General features: G+C 26.8%; 2 protein-coding genes across 2 annotated transcripts in view; one reads left to right on the forward strand and one right to left on the reverse strand.

Moving 5' to 3' along the window:
* Nucleotides 1-978: 978 nt before the first annotated feature.
* On the reverse strand, nt 979-3,989 carry LOC112802039 (uncharacterized). Its single transcript, XM_025845035.3, has 6 exons — nt 3,767-3,989; nt 3,460-3,663; nt 2,772-2,901; nt 2,480-2,680; nt 2,197-2,364; nt 979-1,605 (listed from the first exon to the last, which is right to left on the reverse strand). Exons 2-6 carry the CDS (start codon nt 3,591-3,593, stop codon nt 1,153-1,155), a joined length of 1,086 nt encoding a protein of 361 aa, XP_025700820.1. The 5' UTR covers nt 3,594-3,663; nt 3,767-3,989; the 3' UTR covers nt 979-1,152.
* The window catches only part of LOC112713075 (protein ANTAGONIST OF LIKE HETEROCHROMATIN PROTEIN 1-like), a 49,146-nt gene continuing 37,287 nt past the window's right edge, over nt 3,751-15,609 (forward strand). Inside the window, exon 1 of the mRNA XM_025765858.1 lies at nt 3,751-3,890. Within this exon, the coding sequence (XP_025621643.1) occupies nt 3,751-3,890 (140 nt within the window). The remainder of the gene's footprint in view (nt 3,891-15,609) is intronic.

A 15,609-nucleotide genomic window follows, 5' to 3' on the forward strand; every position in this document is an offset into this window, starting at 1 on the left:
TCCGTTGATTCTTGTTGCATGCGTGGTGCCCTTCAAAATTTTGCTCTCGGCGCTAAACGCCGGTGATTGGGCGTTTAGCGCCACCCTTATAGATTGGTCACACGCTTTTCAACGTCCCTGGCACTGAACGCTGGTGACTGAGCGTTTAGTGCCATTAGTCCAAACACTTTTGCACATTTTACGAAAGCTGTCGGGGCTAAACGCCAAGTCGTGGCGTTTAGCGCCACCTGTCCCGAGATGAATTGGTCTTGTTAAGCTCTTGCAGTCATGCGTATTGTGCCAGTGATGCGTACACATGTATGATGCATACGCATGAGCCTCCTTTGCTTCTTCAAGCATCTTTCACCAATTCTTCATTCGAATGCTACCTCTAATCAACAAATAGCCACAGAAATTCAAAGTAGAATCCAATTGGGGTATAATCCATTAAAATCCTCTAACAAATCAACAGAATACCATAAAAATCATATAAAAAAGATACTAATGATGCTCACGAATCAACAAGCATTCTTCATGTTGAGCTCTGGGCATTTGGCAAGGGTTGTTTGTTGCTTTAGAGGCTGACATCTTGCTCCTGATTTGTGAGACTAACTCCCAGAGGACTTTGGATTGGTATCCTGTTGGAGAATCCATCATGAGAATGTTGAAGCTAACTTAATCCAGCGTATTTTCAAGCTGAAACAGCTATAAAGGCGATCGATGCGGTTTGAACTAGTTGGAATGGAGGCCAATATGGCAGCGTTGGCAGCAGATTGGATGGGAAAGAAAGAGGTCAGCGAAGACTCAGCCTCTTCGTGTTGGTTGCAACCTCCAGATCCCATGCATCTGATTTGGCAAAGGGATATGCCTCAGTAGCCTTGAACTGAGCTTGTTCCTGTTTACTTTCCTTTCTTTTTTTTTCTTTTTTTTTTTTGGTTCTTTCTTTTACCCTCACCAAAAAGAAATCTACACATCATGTTGAGAGAAAATCGGGAAGCATTATCCTTGAAAAGGCAGACTACTTTGGAGTACTTTTATTTCAAGCAGTCCCATGTAAGCATAGGGTAAGCATTTTACTATAACCCAGACTATCCAAGACAAAATTGAACTAAGTATACACATTAGACTCGAATTAGATAATCCAGTAACATCTACAATTCGATGATCATCAACTCAAAATGAATAATCCTTCAAATCAGATTTTGAGTCACCCAGTTCCATGTCTGCCAAGCACTCTTCCTCAGTAAGGGGTGGGAGTTGCCTCGTCTTGCGCTTCATATTGTGTTTGTGCCACTCACTCTTGTGGTGTTCTCGGTACTGCTTAGAGTCCTCAAAAGAAACATTGCATGTGCTGCACTTGTTTGCCTTTTGTTGTTGCATCTCAAGAGGCGGCCTACTCGTAGATGAAATTGTTTGCTTTTGAAGTTTATCATTCAATTCAAGCACATGTTCGCGAGTTTCTTTGGCCAACGGTGGAGGCATTTCCTCATAGTCATCATTGTATTGTTCTACTTGGGTATCCCCATCCACATAAAGAGTGTGTGTAAGAACCTCAAATCTTCCATGCACGTTGTTCACAACGAAGTCATGACAATCCTTATATAGACCAGGTTCTAATTCAAAGATCTGCAACCCAATCAGAAATCATATCAATTTTCCTCCAGATTTTAGCATACTCAAGATTAACCATATACACACAACAGAACCTGAACTAAACTAACTAGGTCTCACAAGACAAGATTTTGAGAATCAGACATAAATCTTAATGGTACAAGGATAACATTCATCTTTAGATTTTAAATGGCTTTCCAATCAAAATGAAGAAAAAAGTATAAATAAATAAATAAATGATGTGGCCACACCGACCTGACAGAAAAAAAAGAGATTGGAGACAATGTACTGTACAATTTTGTTGTTGTTGTTCTTAATAATAAGGATAATACAGGATTGAGATAAGAGTTCCCCTAGGCAAAAGGAAAGGGAAAAAAAGAAGGGATTTATCTATAAAACATAGCTTTTCAATATCTCAACATATATGACGGTGTGATGGAAACCTTATTCCATGCCATTCCATTCATCAATCATCACATACCATCAAAACAACCTTATCCAAACATAGGTTTTGCTTCAAGATATACTTTGCCAAGACTAACCAAGCATAAATTGAAACACATACCAAACTTGTTTGTAAGAATTGAAGGATAAATAAAAACTTACAACAGATAGCTGACCAGAAGATCCTTCTTTAGAAATAATGGTAGACTTCCACTCATTCAACTTCTCTAAAAGGGCAGGCACTTCCTCCTCAGGAGCAGCAACTCGTATTCTTAATGGACATCGTTTTATAGGGTAGTGCTTTTGAAGCTCCTGAATCAACTCCAAAGCCTGTAAAAACAACAGGTTCCACTTTCACTAATTACCATAATTATAAAATGGAACCAGCTTGACTGCTTGACAATTAAAAAGTAAAGATGAAACAGTGATGCAAAAGACCCCTGACCTGCTTCTTGGAACTGCTATTTGGATCAACAGCAAAATGAATATCCCTCATGAGACGCTCAATCATGCTAATAGTGTAAGGGCGCTGCGTCTCAGGATTGTATGTCTTTTGCATCACAATGGTGGCAATATCTCTGAACTGACTCGACAGCAAGGATTCCCTTTCTTTCCCGGCAACCTGAAGTTCCCCTTTCTTCAAAACCTGCAACCAAAACACAGCATTTTATTAGTCAATCATACACCAAACATTTTTTTTCCTTGATTATTATTATCGTCATTTTCTTTTATCTGACCTCTAAGCATATCTTGGTCTGATCATCAGTCCCAAAAGCAGCAATCAAATCCTTTGACTTGGCAAGAACTCCTTTGGAAACATTGGAATAAACAGTATGTGACTGCAACACTTCGTCCAGGTCCTTCTCCCTGTTATTGCAAAACAAATGTAATACGTCATCTGTTTTCAACATTATTAATTTTCCATTTCCAAAACGAATCATAAAGTTTCTCCATAATTTTCAACTTATTACTAATTTCAGCATTACAAACAAAAAAATTATTTTCAGTGCCTCATGTACAAGATCCTGAAACAAAAACACACCCATGTGTTCACGGTTTTAATCAGCAGAATTAAGAGGAATTAGCTACAAAAGTGAGGATGTTTGTGGAACTCACTTGCTCTATTTACAAAACTCCTCCCTTTCACCTTCAGTTTGGATATTGCTTTTGAGACAGAAACCAAGACACACAAACTCATTTGCTATGGAGTGAACAGAGACACAAATTTTCTGTATTTCCTAACAGAGAGGACTAGAAATATCCAAATGTAGCCTTATAGAACCAAACCCGTATTGGGACTACATCTAAAGTGCCACTACAGTTGCATTACATTTCCATATTTTCAGACAATTATATGTAATCAACGTACGATAACCCCAATTTAAAACCATATGCAGCAGTAAGATAAGTAGAAGGGTAGCTTACACGCCGGAACGCCAAGCGAGGACGGTATTAGGGTAGCAGGCGATCTCAAAGCGCATGCCGTGCTTCTTGAGTCGCACGACGGCCACGTTGGTTAGCCTCTTCTGCCCTATAGGCTGCACCAGCGTTCGCGACATCTCTCCAATACAATACAATATGTATCTGTCTACCTATCTTTGACTATCTATTCCGACTTCGTTGTTAGTTCTGTAAAGACCGAATTGATCATCAGAATAATATAATATATGTTTGCGAGTGCAAAAACGATTCTAGGGTTCAAGAACTGGGCAGATGATGGCGGGGGCGCTACCTGAACATAAGCCTGCGTTGGCGGAGGAAGGAAATGGACTCTGCGGCGAGAAGAAGACTCGAAGAAAAACGATAATCGGCAGCGGCAAGAAGCTTGTGCCGACGGCTGAGGTGGTGCCAAACTGGTAGGACCTGGAAGAGAAGACGGTGTTGTGTTGATTTTTGAAAGAAAGGAGAGTCAGGATTAGTTTGGTAAAGTTTTTAGTTTTTAAGAATAGTTTATAAAAATTAATTTTTAAAAGTTAATCTTTTAAAACTTGTAATAATTGTGTTTAATAAAATAAATTAAAAATAATTTTAATAGGTATAAATAATAATAAGTATGTTTGATAAAATAATTTTTAAAATTTAAAAATATTATAATAGATATTAATATAAGAATTAAATTTAAATATTAATTAATATATAAAATTATGGGCAAATCATAATAATAAATTAAGAGGAGCAAGATTTTACATAAATTCGTGAAATTAAAATTTGCTTTGTGAATCCATCAATACACATTTATATGTAGTTCGAACTAACTTAATTCGAACTCCATTTCTACATAATTCGAACCAGCTGGGTTCGAATTATACACAAACACACGCACACACTAATTCGAACCCAGCTGGATTCGAATTATACACTTATTAAAAAAATAATAATTTAAAAATTAACAAAATATATATTTTATTTTATACATTAAAAAAAAGCTAACAAAATATATAATTACGAAACTTCTTTAAAATATTAATGAGCTATCAATTCGAATTTCATACAATACTCTTTTGTCCATTTTTAATAGCTCATGAATATTTTTTAATAAATTTTTTTAATAAATTTAGAAATGAAAGAAAAAATTTTATTCCATATAAAATAATTAAAAAAATATTTTATTCTATACAAAATAATTTTAAAAAAATGGCTTAAAAGATGTTATGAGTACTATAAAAGTTTGTAATATTCTAGTGATTTAGGTAAATATATGATAAAAATATTTTTTCTTTAATTTCTAAATTATTATTGACTATGTAGAGTATTTCTTTAATATCCTAAGTCAGTAGGATATTACAAATTTTTATAGTACTTTTAACATTTTTTAATAATTTTTATATTACAAATTGTTTTGCATAGGATCAAATATTTTTTGTAGTATAATTTAAATAAATTTATTAAAAATTTATTAAAAAATATTCATGAGCTATTAAAAATAGACAAAAGAGTATTGTATGGAATTCGAATTGATTGTTCGTTAATATTTTAAAGAAATCTCGTAATTAAATATTTTGTTAGCTTTTTTTAATGTATAAAATAAAATATATCTTTTTTAATTTTTAAATTATTAATTTTTTAATAAATTTTTTTATAAAATTTTTTAATAAATTATTAATTTTTTAAGAACATAATTCGAATTATACCATGAATAATTCGAATCAGTCAAATTCGAATTACACCCATACACGTGTTTCTAAGTAATTTAAATTTGACTGATTCGAATTATTTATGGCTTAAAAAATGTTAGGAGTACTATAAAAATTTGTAATATCCTAATGACTTAGGATATTAAAGAAATACTTTACATAGTCAATAATAATTTAGAAATTAAAGAAAAATATTTTTATCATGTATTTACCTAAATCACTATAATATTACAAACTTTTATAGTACTCATAACATCTTTTAAGTTATTTTTTAAAAATTATTTTGTATAGAATAAAATATTTTTTTTCATTTCTAAATTTATTTAAAAAATTTATTAAAAAATATTCATGGGCTATTAAAAATGGACAAAAGAGTATTGTATGGAATTCGAATTGATAGCTCATTAATATTTTATAAAAGTCTCGAAATTAAATATTTTGTTAGCTTCTTTTTAATGTATAAAATAAAATATATATTTTTTAATTTTTAAATTATTATTTTTTTAATAAGTGTATAATTCGAACCCAACTTGTTCGAATTAGTGTGTGTGTTTGTGTATAATTCGAACCCAGCTGGTTCGAATTAGTGTGTGCATGTGTTTGTGGGTTTGAATTATGTAGAAATGGAGTTCGAATCAGGTTAGTTCGAACTACATATAAATGTGCATTGGTGGATTCACGAAGCAAATTTTGGTTCGGTGAATTTGTGTAAAATTTTGCTCACCTTGGCTTATTTGAGTTTTTTACCCTAAAATTATATTAATTTTTTTAATTTTAATAAGTACAAAATAATTTTAAAAACACTTTTAGCTTTTTAAAACTGCAAGTATAAGGTTATGAATTTTTTATTTATCAAATACAAAATAAAATATTTATATTTTTAAAAAATATAAATATCTTTTAAAATAATTTAGCAAATTAAATTTTAATGTGCGGTGCAAAAAAAATATCTGAAATAAATAAATTTTAGAGAATTAGTAACATAACAAGTTTAATTATCCGTGTCATGCATGTGATAAGATTGAAATTATAATTTTAAATTATTTTTTTAAAATTAATTTGAATTATAATAATTTGATTAATAAAAAAATAATATGTTATGCATTGTTTGATTTTTTTTTTAATCTAGTGTTAATTGGATTAACTCTAAAATAGTTATTAATTGGTTTTAATAATATACTTTCTTCAATAAATCAGACATATATACTGAATGTGATCATAAATATAATATAGTAATAGTCAAATCCACCAACAAATATATTTGCTATTATCACAATATAAAACAAATTAAATATAAAAGCTATTAGCACTTATAAATCTATAAAATTGTACTTCTTTGATTTGTGCAAGGGTTTACTTATCAAATAAACTTAAAATATGAATAAAAAATATTTATAAAATGGACCTAGCATTACTTGAAAGAATCATGGAAAATAATCAACTTACCTTATCATCCATGAGAATCATTTTTATGTAAGTCGTCTCGTTCTTGTCAAATTTAGAAGGGACTTTCCATAACCTTATAATTCTTACCTTTATTTTTCAAACTTTTTCATTACATAATCTACCATAGATAATACTGTTGATAAAATCGTAGTTAGTAGCCCTTAAATATGAGAAATAATAAACAGAAGAAAATCTATGTTTAAAGTACGAATTTTCTAAAAAATAAATAATTATAACAATTCACTATTAATTATTATTATTATTATTATTATATATATATACTAAGTATACATGATAATAATTAGCAAATATTTTCAATGGAGATACTTACTACAATTAGGTGAAATTTATTATGTCATTATATTTTATTAACCTTTATGATTAATTCAATAGAGATACTTACTCAATATATATGTTATCGACATTAATTATATATATGCCAATATGTTTAGGAAAGAGCTAAAAGAGGAGATATAAATATATATAATATTATTGCTATATAGGAAGCATACATAAATTACTACATTTTTTATTATATTATACAACTTAAAATTATAGTATCATGTTATTATTAATTCTAGATACTTGCTATAATTATATCAAATTTAATTACGACTCTAAATAAATAAAATAGATAACATTCAATATTATTTTTTTCTTTTTTACATTCAATATTTACTGTAATTATAAAAAGTAAAATAATTAATAAAAAATATGAGCAGAAAATAAAATATATTAATTAAAATTCAATTTATTATCTAATTAATTTTGTATCCATACAATATAACTTTACGAAAATGTTATGAATCACAACCTTTTTTATTCTATAAATAAAAATACTATATGTAGTTTTTGGTAGTACAAAAATAATTATAAGAATTAATTATTGATATTGATATTTATCACAATTGATTATTGATACCCTAATTTTTTTTAAAATATATTTTACCTTTTTAAAATATAATGCATGTATCGTGTAGACCTTTTTATTATTATTATTATTATTATTATTATTATTATTATTATTATTATTATTATTATTATTATTATTATTATTATTATTATTATTATTATTATTATTATTATTATTATTAAATGGGTCACTATTAGTGTGTGCATTAACTATCTCCTAATAAAATTATTGCACTTAAATGAGAATTAGAACTATATCAATTGATATAATTAGAATGATTAAAAATATTGATGATTGATAAGTAGTTTAATAACGCATTAAATATTGATTTGATATAATTATAATGAAGATATTTTCTTAAATTAATATAATCATGCATTATTCATGAGCTAATTGTAATATAATTAGAATAAATTTATTTGAGAGAAAAAAATTCATGTGTAATTTTCAAAAATTATAATAATTTTTTTATTTATGTTTACATATATATTAATTTTGTTAAATAATTATATATATGATTATTTTTTATTCAACAATCGTGCAATAATTTTTTATTTTTTATATCTATATATATTTCTCAATCCCGACTTTATTCATACACATATTAACAGTTTTTTTCTAATAGTGATATTTTAATTCAATTTGAATTATAATTAATTGATTGATAGAAATTATAATAAATTGTATGATATTTAAATAATTAACCAAATCAATTAGTTGATATAATTAATTTATTATAATAAATTGAATTTAATGAGTTAAAAGAAATAAATCGAAAAACACCATCATCAGAAACATATCACGACATTTTTATCATTAAGTGCAGAAATTTAATTTTTATATAATAGAATAGATATTTACAAATTATTATATTAAGCACAGACTAAAAAAAATACACTAAACAAAATAAAAGTATCTACGGTAAAATATAACCTAAAAAGTCACTTAAATTAAAAAAGAACCTATGATGAATTATAATAAATCTATACATGAGGAGTAAAAGTAAAATAAATAATTAAAAATAAAGTAAAAATAGCAATTAAAAAAAGTAAAAGAAGATAGAAAAGATCATGTGTGGAGTAGATAAAAAATGTATTACAATAAAAAATTAATATAATTAATTAATACAAAGGATGAAAGAGAAAAATTAAAATATAATCTTACTAAAAAATTTTCAAAAAAATATTTTAATGAAGAACCTATTAATCAACTTTTATAAAAATATTACAAAAAATTTAAATTATCTTTAAATAAATTAATACCCTTAAGAATTATTAATCAAAATAAATAAAAAAAAGAATTAATATAAAACAAAATCATAGAAAAATATTAACAAAATTAAGATAAAAAAACAAAAATAAAAAATTATAAATATTTTACCTGAAATATAGAATAGAGAGGAAGAAAAGGGATATATAAAATAATAAGATAATAAATTGAATTAATTGAGTTCATTTATTTCATTGCTTTATATATTATTTATTAAATAATTTAATATTTATCTCGATCAAATTAAATAATAAATTAGTTATAATTAATTTGGTTTAATGAATAAAAAATTAAAATAATTTGATATTTACTCAAATTAAATTAAATATTTGAAGTTATGATTAATATAATTTAATGAATCAAATAAAATATTAAATGATGAAATATTTATCCTAATCAAAATCAAATTACATAATTGATTAGTTATAATTAATACAATTGAATGAATCAAACACATTAAATTGAAAAATAATTTAGTTAATTTGTGTCTTAAGGACACATTTTAAAAATATTTATTTTTCAACAATTTTTATAAAATATTTTTTATAATATTTTTAACCTATAGTCTAAAGACACAATTATAATAACCCATTAAAAAGTACTTAATTAGTTAATACAAATAATTAGTGTAATTGATTTAGTTCAATAAATTAAAAGAAATAAATGTGAAAGGATGAGATAAAGAGAAAGTGAAATTATAAAAACATATAGCCATTAAAAAGTAATAAAAAAGTCTCTTTTAGTTTTTATTTATTAATTATTAATTTATTATAATTAATTTCACAACATTTATTATACATTATTCAACTTACAAATTAATACAATCAATTAATTGATATCAATTATCAATAATTAATTTTAATTGATATAACTCATTTCGCTATAATTTCTAAATAAATAATTAAAAATGCACGTCTCAATTTTTTATTAAAGTAGAATAAAATAAATTACATAAATTGAATAGATATAAATCTAAAAATTATAAAATTTTATTAACAACTCAAATAAATTAGTACTATAAAACTAAATTTAATGTCTATTTAAAAATAATTACTGACCTTTTATTCTTTTAATTATTAATAATTTAAATAAAGTAATACCCTATAACTTATTTTGTTATTTATTTTAAGTAATTACTAACATTCTATTTTTCTAATTATTTATTTGTATTATTTATCATTTATGCTTTCAATCAATTATATAAATAAACAAATAAACTAAATTAACTCTAATTATACTTGGACTATTCAACAATTTAACATAATCTTTTTAATTTGAGATTAACTACTAACGATAGAAAATAAAAAATTTAGAGTAATTCAATATTATGAGCATTAATTATTATCGGGAAATAACCTAAAATCATAATGCGATTTATTTTTAAAGAAATAATCAAGTATTATTGTTAATTATGGAATAACGTAAAATCATAATGCATTTTTTTTAAAGAAACAATCATCTATTAATATCTATAAATAGAAACTATCGTCAAAATGCTTTGATTAAAAATATGAGGGGTTAATTACTATTCATTATTAATAATATATCGATTTATCAAAAATTAAAAATATAATTTTCTGCATTTACACCATTAGAAGAATTACCATCATGAGTAAAATTTTGTAAAAAAAAAAAGAATAAAATTGCAGTAAATTTAAAAAATAAATATTGTTAAGTAATTATACTTTTTTTAATAAATAGTAAAAAATTAAATATTATAAACTATATTCTTTCAAAAATAACCCTTTTAATTTGTTATGTTTGGTATAATTTATTTGTATATAATTTAAATTGATATTATTTTTAATTATAATATCATTTATCCTTAATAATTATTCTTAGAATTTAATAATTTATCATGCCTCAATAATTATCTATAAAAAAACATATATATCCTGAAAAATTATTAAATAAATTTATTCTTTTTTCCTTATTTTCACTTTAAAAAAATTTTTGTTTTGTATTTTTTAATTGTTATTATGTTATTAGAATTGTTAAATAATATTAAAAAAATTCTTTAAAAATAGAAATAGTGATGGCATCTTGAATAATTAATTCAATAGAATTAAATTTAAACAAATAAGATGATTCAATCAATTATACAAATAATAGCATATTTATAAATATTAATAATGAAAATAGTCTCACTAATATAAATGATGAATATAATAATTATATGAAAAAAATAACTAATTACATAATTGCATAATTTTCAAGATCTTATATAGTTGAATCTAATGGACAAATAAAAAATATCTATATGATAATATCCTAATAGTTTAGCATATTATAAATCATATTATAAATTTATATACCATATTATAATTTTAAGTCAACTCCTTAAACACATTATAAAATGAACCATCTAAAAAGATATACCAAATTAACGAATATCACATGAATCACAACATACACTCTAAATTGTTACGATATTTCAAATAAAAAGAATATATCAATACAAAGAAATCAATGAATATAACTAAAATAAAGAGCAACAAAGAGACACACAAAAAAAAAATAAAGAGAATCAATAAAGGCATCAACGTATAAACCACATACACGAACAACGTATATATTAATTGTGAATCACAAAAAAATATTAATTGTGAATCACATATCAAAATAGAATATTACAAAATAAAATTATAGTAAGATTATTTAAAAACAACGTAAAGATGACACATCTTTTCTGTTAATCAGAAGCTAAAAAAAAGTATGCACCTAATAAGAAGCAATTAAAATAAACAAAAAATTTAAAAAATAAAAAAATAAAATGTATAAATATTTTTTTGAAAAAATGACTTAAATACATTAGTAATATATAATTTATATATAATATAAAAAGGGTATTAACATAAATTTATTCTACTTTCATTTTCTCTCTTCTCAATTTTCTTTTTATCCAAAAAAAAAATTCTCTCTATTTTTTATTCATTTTCTTTTCATCCAAACAACATATAAAAAAATCTACTTTTTTCTTTTATTTATTTTTTTGTTTTATTTTTTCTCTTATTTTCTTTTCTTTTATTTTCTATCTTACATCTAAATACACTCTAAAAGATCACTTGGAGACAATATTTAATAAATAATGACAAAGACTCAAAAAGACTAAAGTTTTTTGGTTAAAAATATAAAAAGAAATATCAAGGTCTTAGACTCTTAGTCATTTTCTTAATATAAGCATCTTGTATAGAGTGGGATTAAGAAGGTAGATTAGATTGTGGAATGAAATTTTTAGGAAAAACAAATAGCGAATTTATTTTTCTCCATTTTTAAATAAAAAATATTATTTAAACATTCTAAGACCCATGCTTCAGAGATATGATTTACTACTATATGCTTTTCAATTTATTTTGCTCTAGTTATTTTATATGTATCATTGGTCCTTTTATTTATATATTTTTTCTTAAGCAAAGAATTGTATAATTTACTTCCTAATGAATTTGGCATGCTTTAAAATTTGAATTAATTTTGGTGAGTAAGGGTCATAATTTACTTTGACACAATACAGAGTTATTTATTCTGTGCCTATTTCAATTTCATGAAATAAGTTGGAATTATTTTGAAGCTGAAAACTTGCAGCTATTTTTTTGTGCATCTAAGTTTTTATTTTCTTTTAAATGCATAAGCATTTGATAGTTATATATAAAAGGTTGTAGCATATGAGCTTATCATCTTTAAAAAATATTGCACTTAGAAGTCACGTAGATGTGAGGAAAAGGTTTTTCGAAATGAATATCACAATTTGTGAGTGCATTCTTTGTGTATGCAAGCTCTAGAAATTTGTGCATTGTATCTAATTTCATTTTAATTTCATGAAAATTGTTTCTGAATATTAAATTAGTTTTGATGTAGATTAAATTAAATATTTATGCTTGTTTTGATTGAAATGATTATTTTATTAGGAAGGAATGAAACATTCGAAAATTGTAAAATGATGTGTTAGATTTTTATCAAATGATGAGATTAAGGCTTGATAATTTGATGTTGTTCTTTGTTCTTGCATTATTCGCGTACTTTAGAAATAGAAGTATTCAGCAATTGTCCTTAGGCGTGGAAAGATGAATAGTAAAATTTGATGTGATGTATTAGAACATATCGTTAGTGAGAGGGCGATAGAAATTGTATTTAGGAGTTAAGAATGAAAATAAATATATTTGTTAATTTATGCGAGTTGCTTTAAGTCTAAGGAGAATTTCGAGAGAATAGTCAAATAAGTTTGTTTGAGCAAATTGTAACTTTTTTAATTATCTTAATGCATCACAAGAAAAATCATAGTCTACAAGTTAGATTTTGTAAGTCTGAAAAAATAGTTAATAAGTATTTTAATAAGATTTTAAAGAACGTTATACGTATTCAAAACTTGTTATTTGCCAAAACTTGACCGGTTGAAGAGAATTGCATAGACCTAACATGGAAAAAAGTTTAAAATAAACCTAAATGGATTATGTGTGTAATTTGTTTTTCGACTAAAAGGATTGTCTATCTTAAAGTCATAATTTTCTATGAATTATAAGATTGCTTGGGAATATTAGATGGCATTTATATAGAAGTGACAATTCCCGATAAGTTAATATATCGAACAAGAAAGGGTAAAATCTGTAGTTTTGGATGTGTTGCAATGGAGACTGGATGCATTGCAACATTGGCTAAAGTTTTAAGTCAATAAAACTTTAACGTTTTTGACAGTCCCCGAGTCTAATAAGTCGATAAATCCTTTTTACTTGAGAACAAGCAAAGTTTTATGTTTGGTGTATTAATGCTTAGGCATCTTTAGTCTTTTTTAGATATCTTTTTCATTAGTTTTCTGAGATATAATTCAAAGTTCTTATGTTTCTGGTGAAGTTTTTATAACTAATAATATGTTTGGAGTTATTTTAGAATGATTATGTTTTCTATAACACCCTACCACACTTAATTTTATGCTTAAGTCAAGCAGAACAACGCAATACAAGCTCGATCGGATACACTCACGATCGGATAGAATTAGAAAGGTTGATAAGATCAAACGAAAAAGATTACATATATATAAGATCAGAGTTCCAAGTATGCAATTAACAAGCTCTAGGCTCGGTCTGCGAAGCAAAGATCGACCAGAGTATACATATAAATATATAGACACCCCAAAGTAACTCAAAACAGAAAACCGACAACCTGTTTCTCTGAGCCAACCTCTAAGAGGCACAAACATAAAATACAAGGTGGAGAATCTATATACATATATAAATATAAACAAAATATAACCCTGAGTCCCAAGAGTTCTTCACTTTCTCAGAGTCTTCAGAATACACAGTGTGGTGCTTCTCAACCTGCATCTGAAAAACAACAACACGTATGGAATGAGAACTGGAGGTTCTCAGCATAGTAGTGATGCCCATATACATAATATATAAGGTCCCAAAAAAGTTAGAGGCAATCCTAGAACTCTGACATTTAGTGTTTAAAACATAAAGATTTAAAACAGTAGCCATAAGTGGGGTATCTCCTAATGTTCTTAATCATAACTAAAGTTTAAGTTGAACCCACAACTATTCACCTTCCTCCACCATCCTTCAAAATACCGGTAGAATCACATAGACAAACAAAACAGACAATGACAAACACAAATATGATACAATTACAGTAGGTAGTGAATATAACAGGTAAGTGATGAGCGGATAATTTATACGCTTTTTGGCATTGTTTTTAGGTAGTTTTTAGTAAGTTTAAGCTACTTTCAGGGATGTTTTCATTAGTTTTTATGTTAAATTCACATTTCTAGACTTTACTATGAGTTTGTGTGTTTTTCTGTGATTTCAGGTAATTTCTGACTGAAATTGAGGGACTTGAGCAAAACTCTGATAGGAGGCTGACAAAGGACTGCTGATGCTGTTGGAATCTGACCTCCCTGCACTCAAAATGGATTTTCTGGAGCTACAAAACTCCAAATGGCGCGCTCTTAACGACGTTGGAAAGTAGACATCCAGAGCTTTCCAGCAATATATGATAGTCCATACTTTATTCGGGAATTGACGACGTAAAGTGGCGCTCAACGCCAAGATCATGCTGCTGTCTGGAGTTAAACGCCAGAAACACATCACGACCCGGAGTTGAACGCCAGAAACACGCTATAACTCGGCGTTTGATGAGCGGATAATTTGTACGCTTTTTGGCATTGTTTTTAGTATGTTTTTAGTATGATCTAGTTAGTTTTTAGTATACTTTTATTAGTTTTTAGTTAAAATTCACTTTTCTGGACTTTACTATGAGTTTGTGTGTTTTTCTGTGATTTCAGGTATTTTCTGGCTGAAATTGAGGGACCTGAGCAAAAATCTGATTCAGAGACTGAAAAGGACTGCAGATGCTGTTGGATTCTGACCTCCCTGCACTCGAAGTGGATTTTCTGGAACTACAGAAGCCCAATTGGCGCGCTCTCAACGGCGTTGGAAAGTAGACATCCTGGGCTTTCCAGCAATATATGATAGTTCATACTTTGCCCAAGATTTGATGGCCCAAACCGGCGTACAAAGTCACCCTCAGAATTCCCAGCGTTAAACGCCGGAACTGGCACCAAAATGGGAGTTAAACGCCCAAACTGGCATAAAAGCTGGCGTTTAACTCCAAGAAGAGTCTCTACACGAAAATGCTTCATTGCTCAGCCCAAGCACACACCAAGTGGGCCCGGAAGTGGATTTTTATGTCTTTTACTCATCTCTGTACACCCTAGGCTACTAGTTTTCTATAAGTAAGACATTATACCATTGTATTTTTAATCTTGGAATCTTTTGATCACTTTAGATCTCTAGATCATCTTTGGACATCTAGTTCTTAGAT

The sequence above is a fragment of the Arachis hypogaea genome, chromosome 1 (assembly GCF_003086295.3).
Source record: "Arachis hypogaea cultivar Tifrunner chromosome 1, arahy.Tifrunner.gnm2.J5K5, whole genome shotgun sequence".
NCBI classification, from domain to species: domain Eukaryota; kingdom Viridiplantae; phylum Streptophyta; class Magnoliopsida; order Fabales; family Fabaceae; genus Arachis; species Arachis hypogaea.

Coding starts and splice junctions, on each gene's coding strand:
- LOC112802039 (XM_025845035.3), bottom strand. CDS start 3,593: ATGTCGCGAACGCTGGTGCAGCCTATAGGGCAGAAGAGGCTAACCAAC. Junction 2,902..3,459: donor CTCGCTTGGCGTTCCGGCGT/GTAAGCTACCCT, acceptor TTGCAATAACAG/GGAGAAGGACCTGGACGAAG. Junction 2,365..2,479: donor ATAGCAGTTCCAAGAAGCAG/GTCAGGGGTCTT, acceptor TTGTTTTTACAG/GCTTTGGAGTTGATTCAGGA.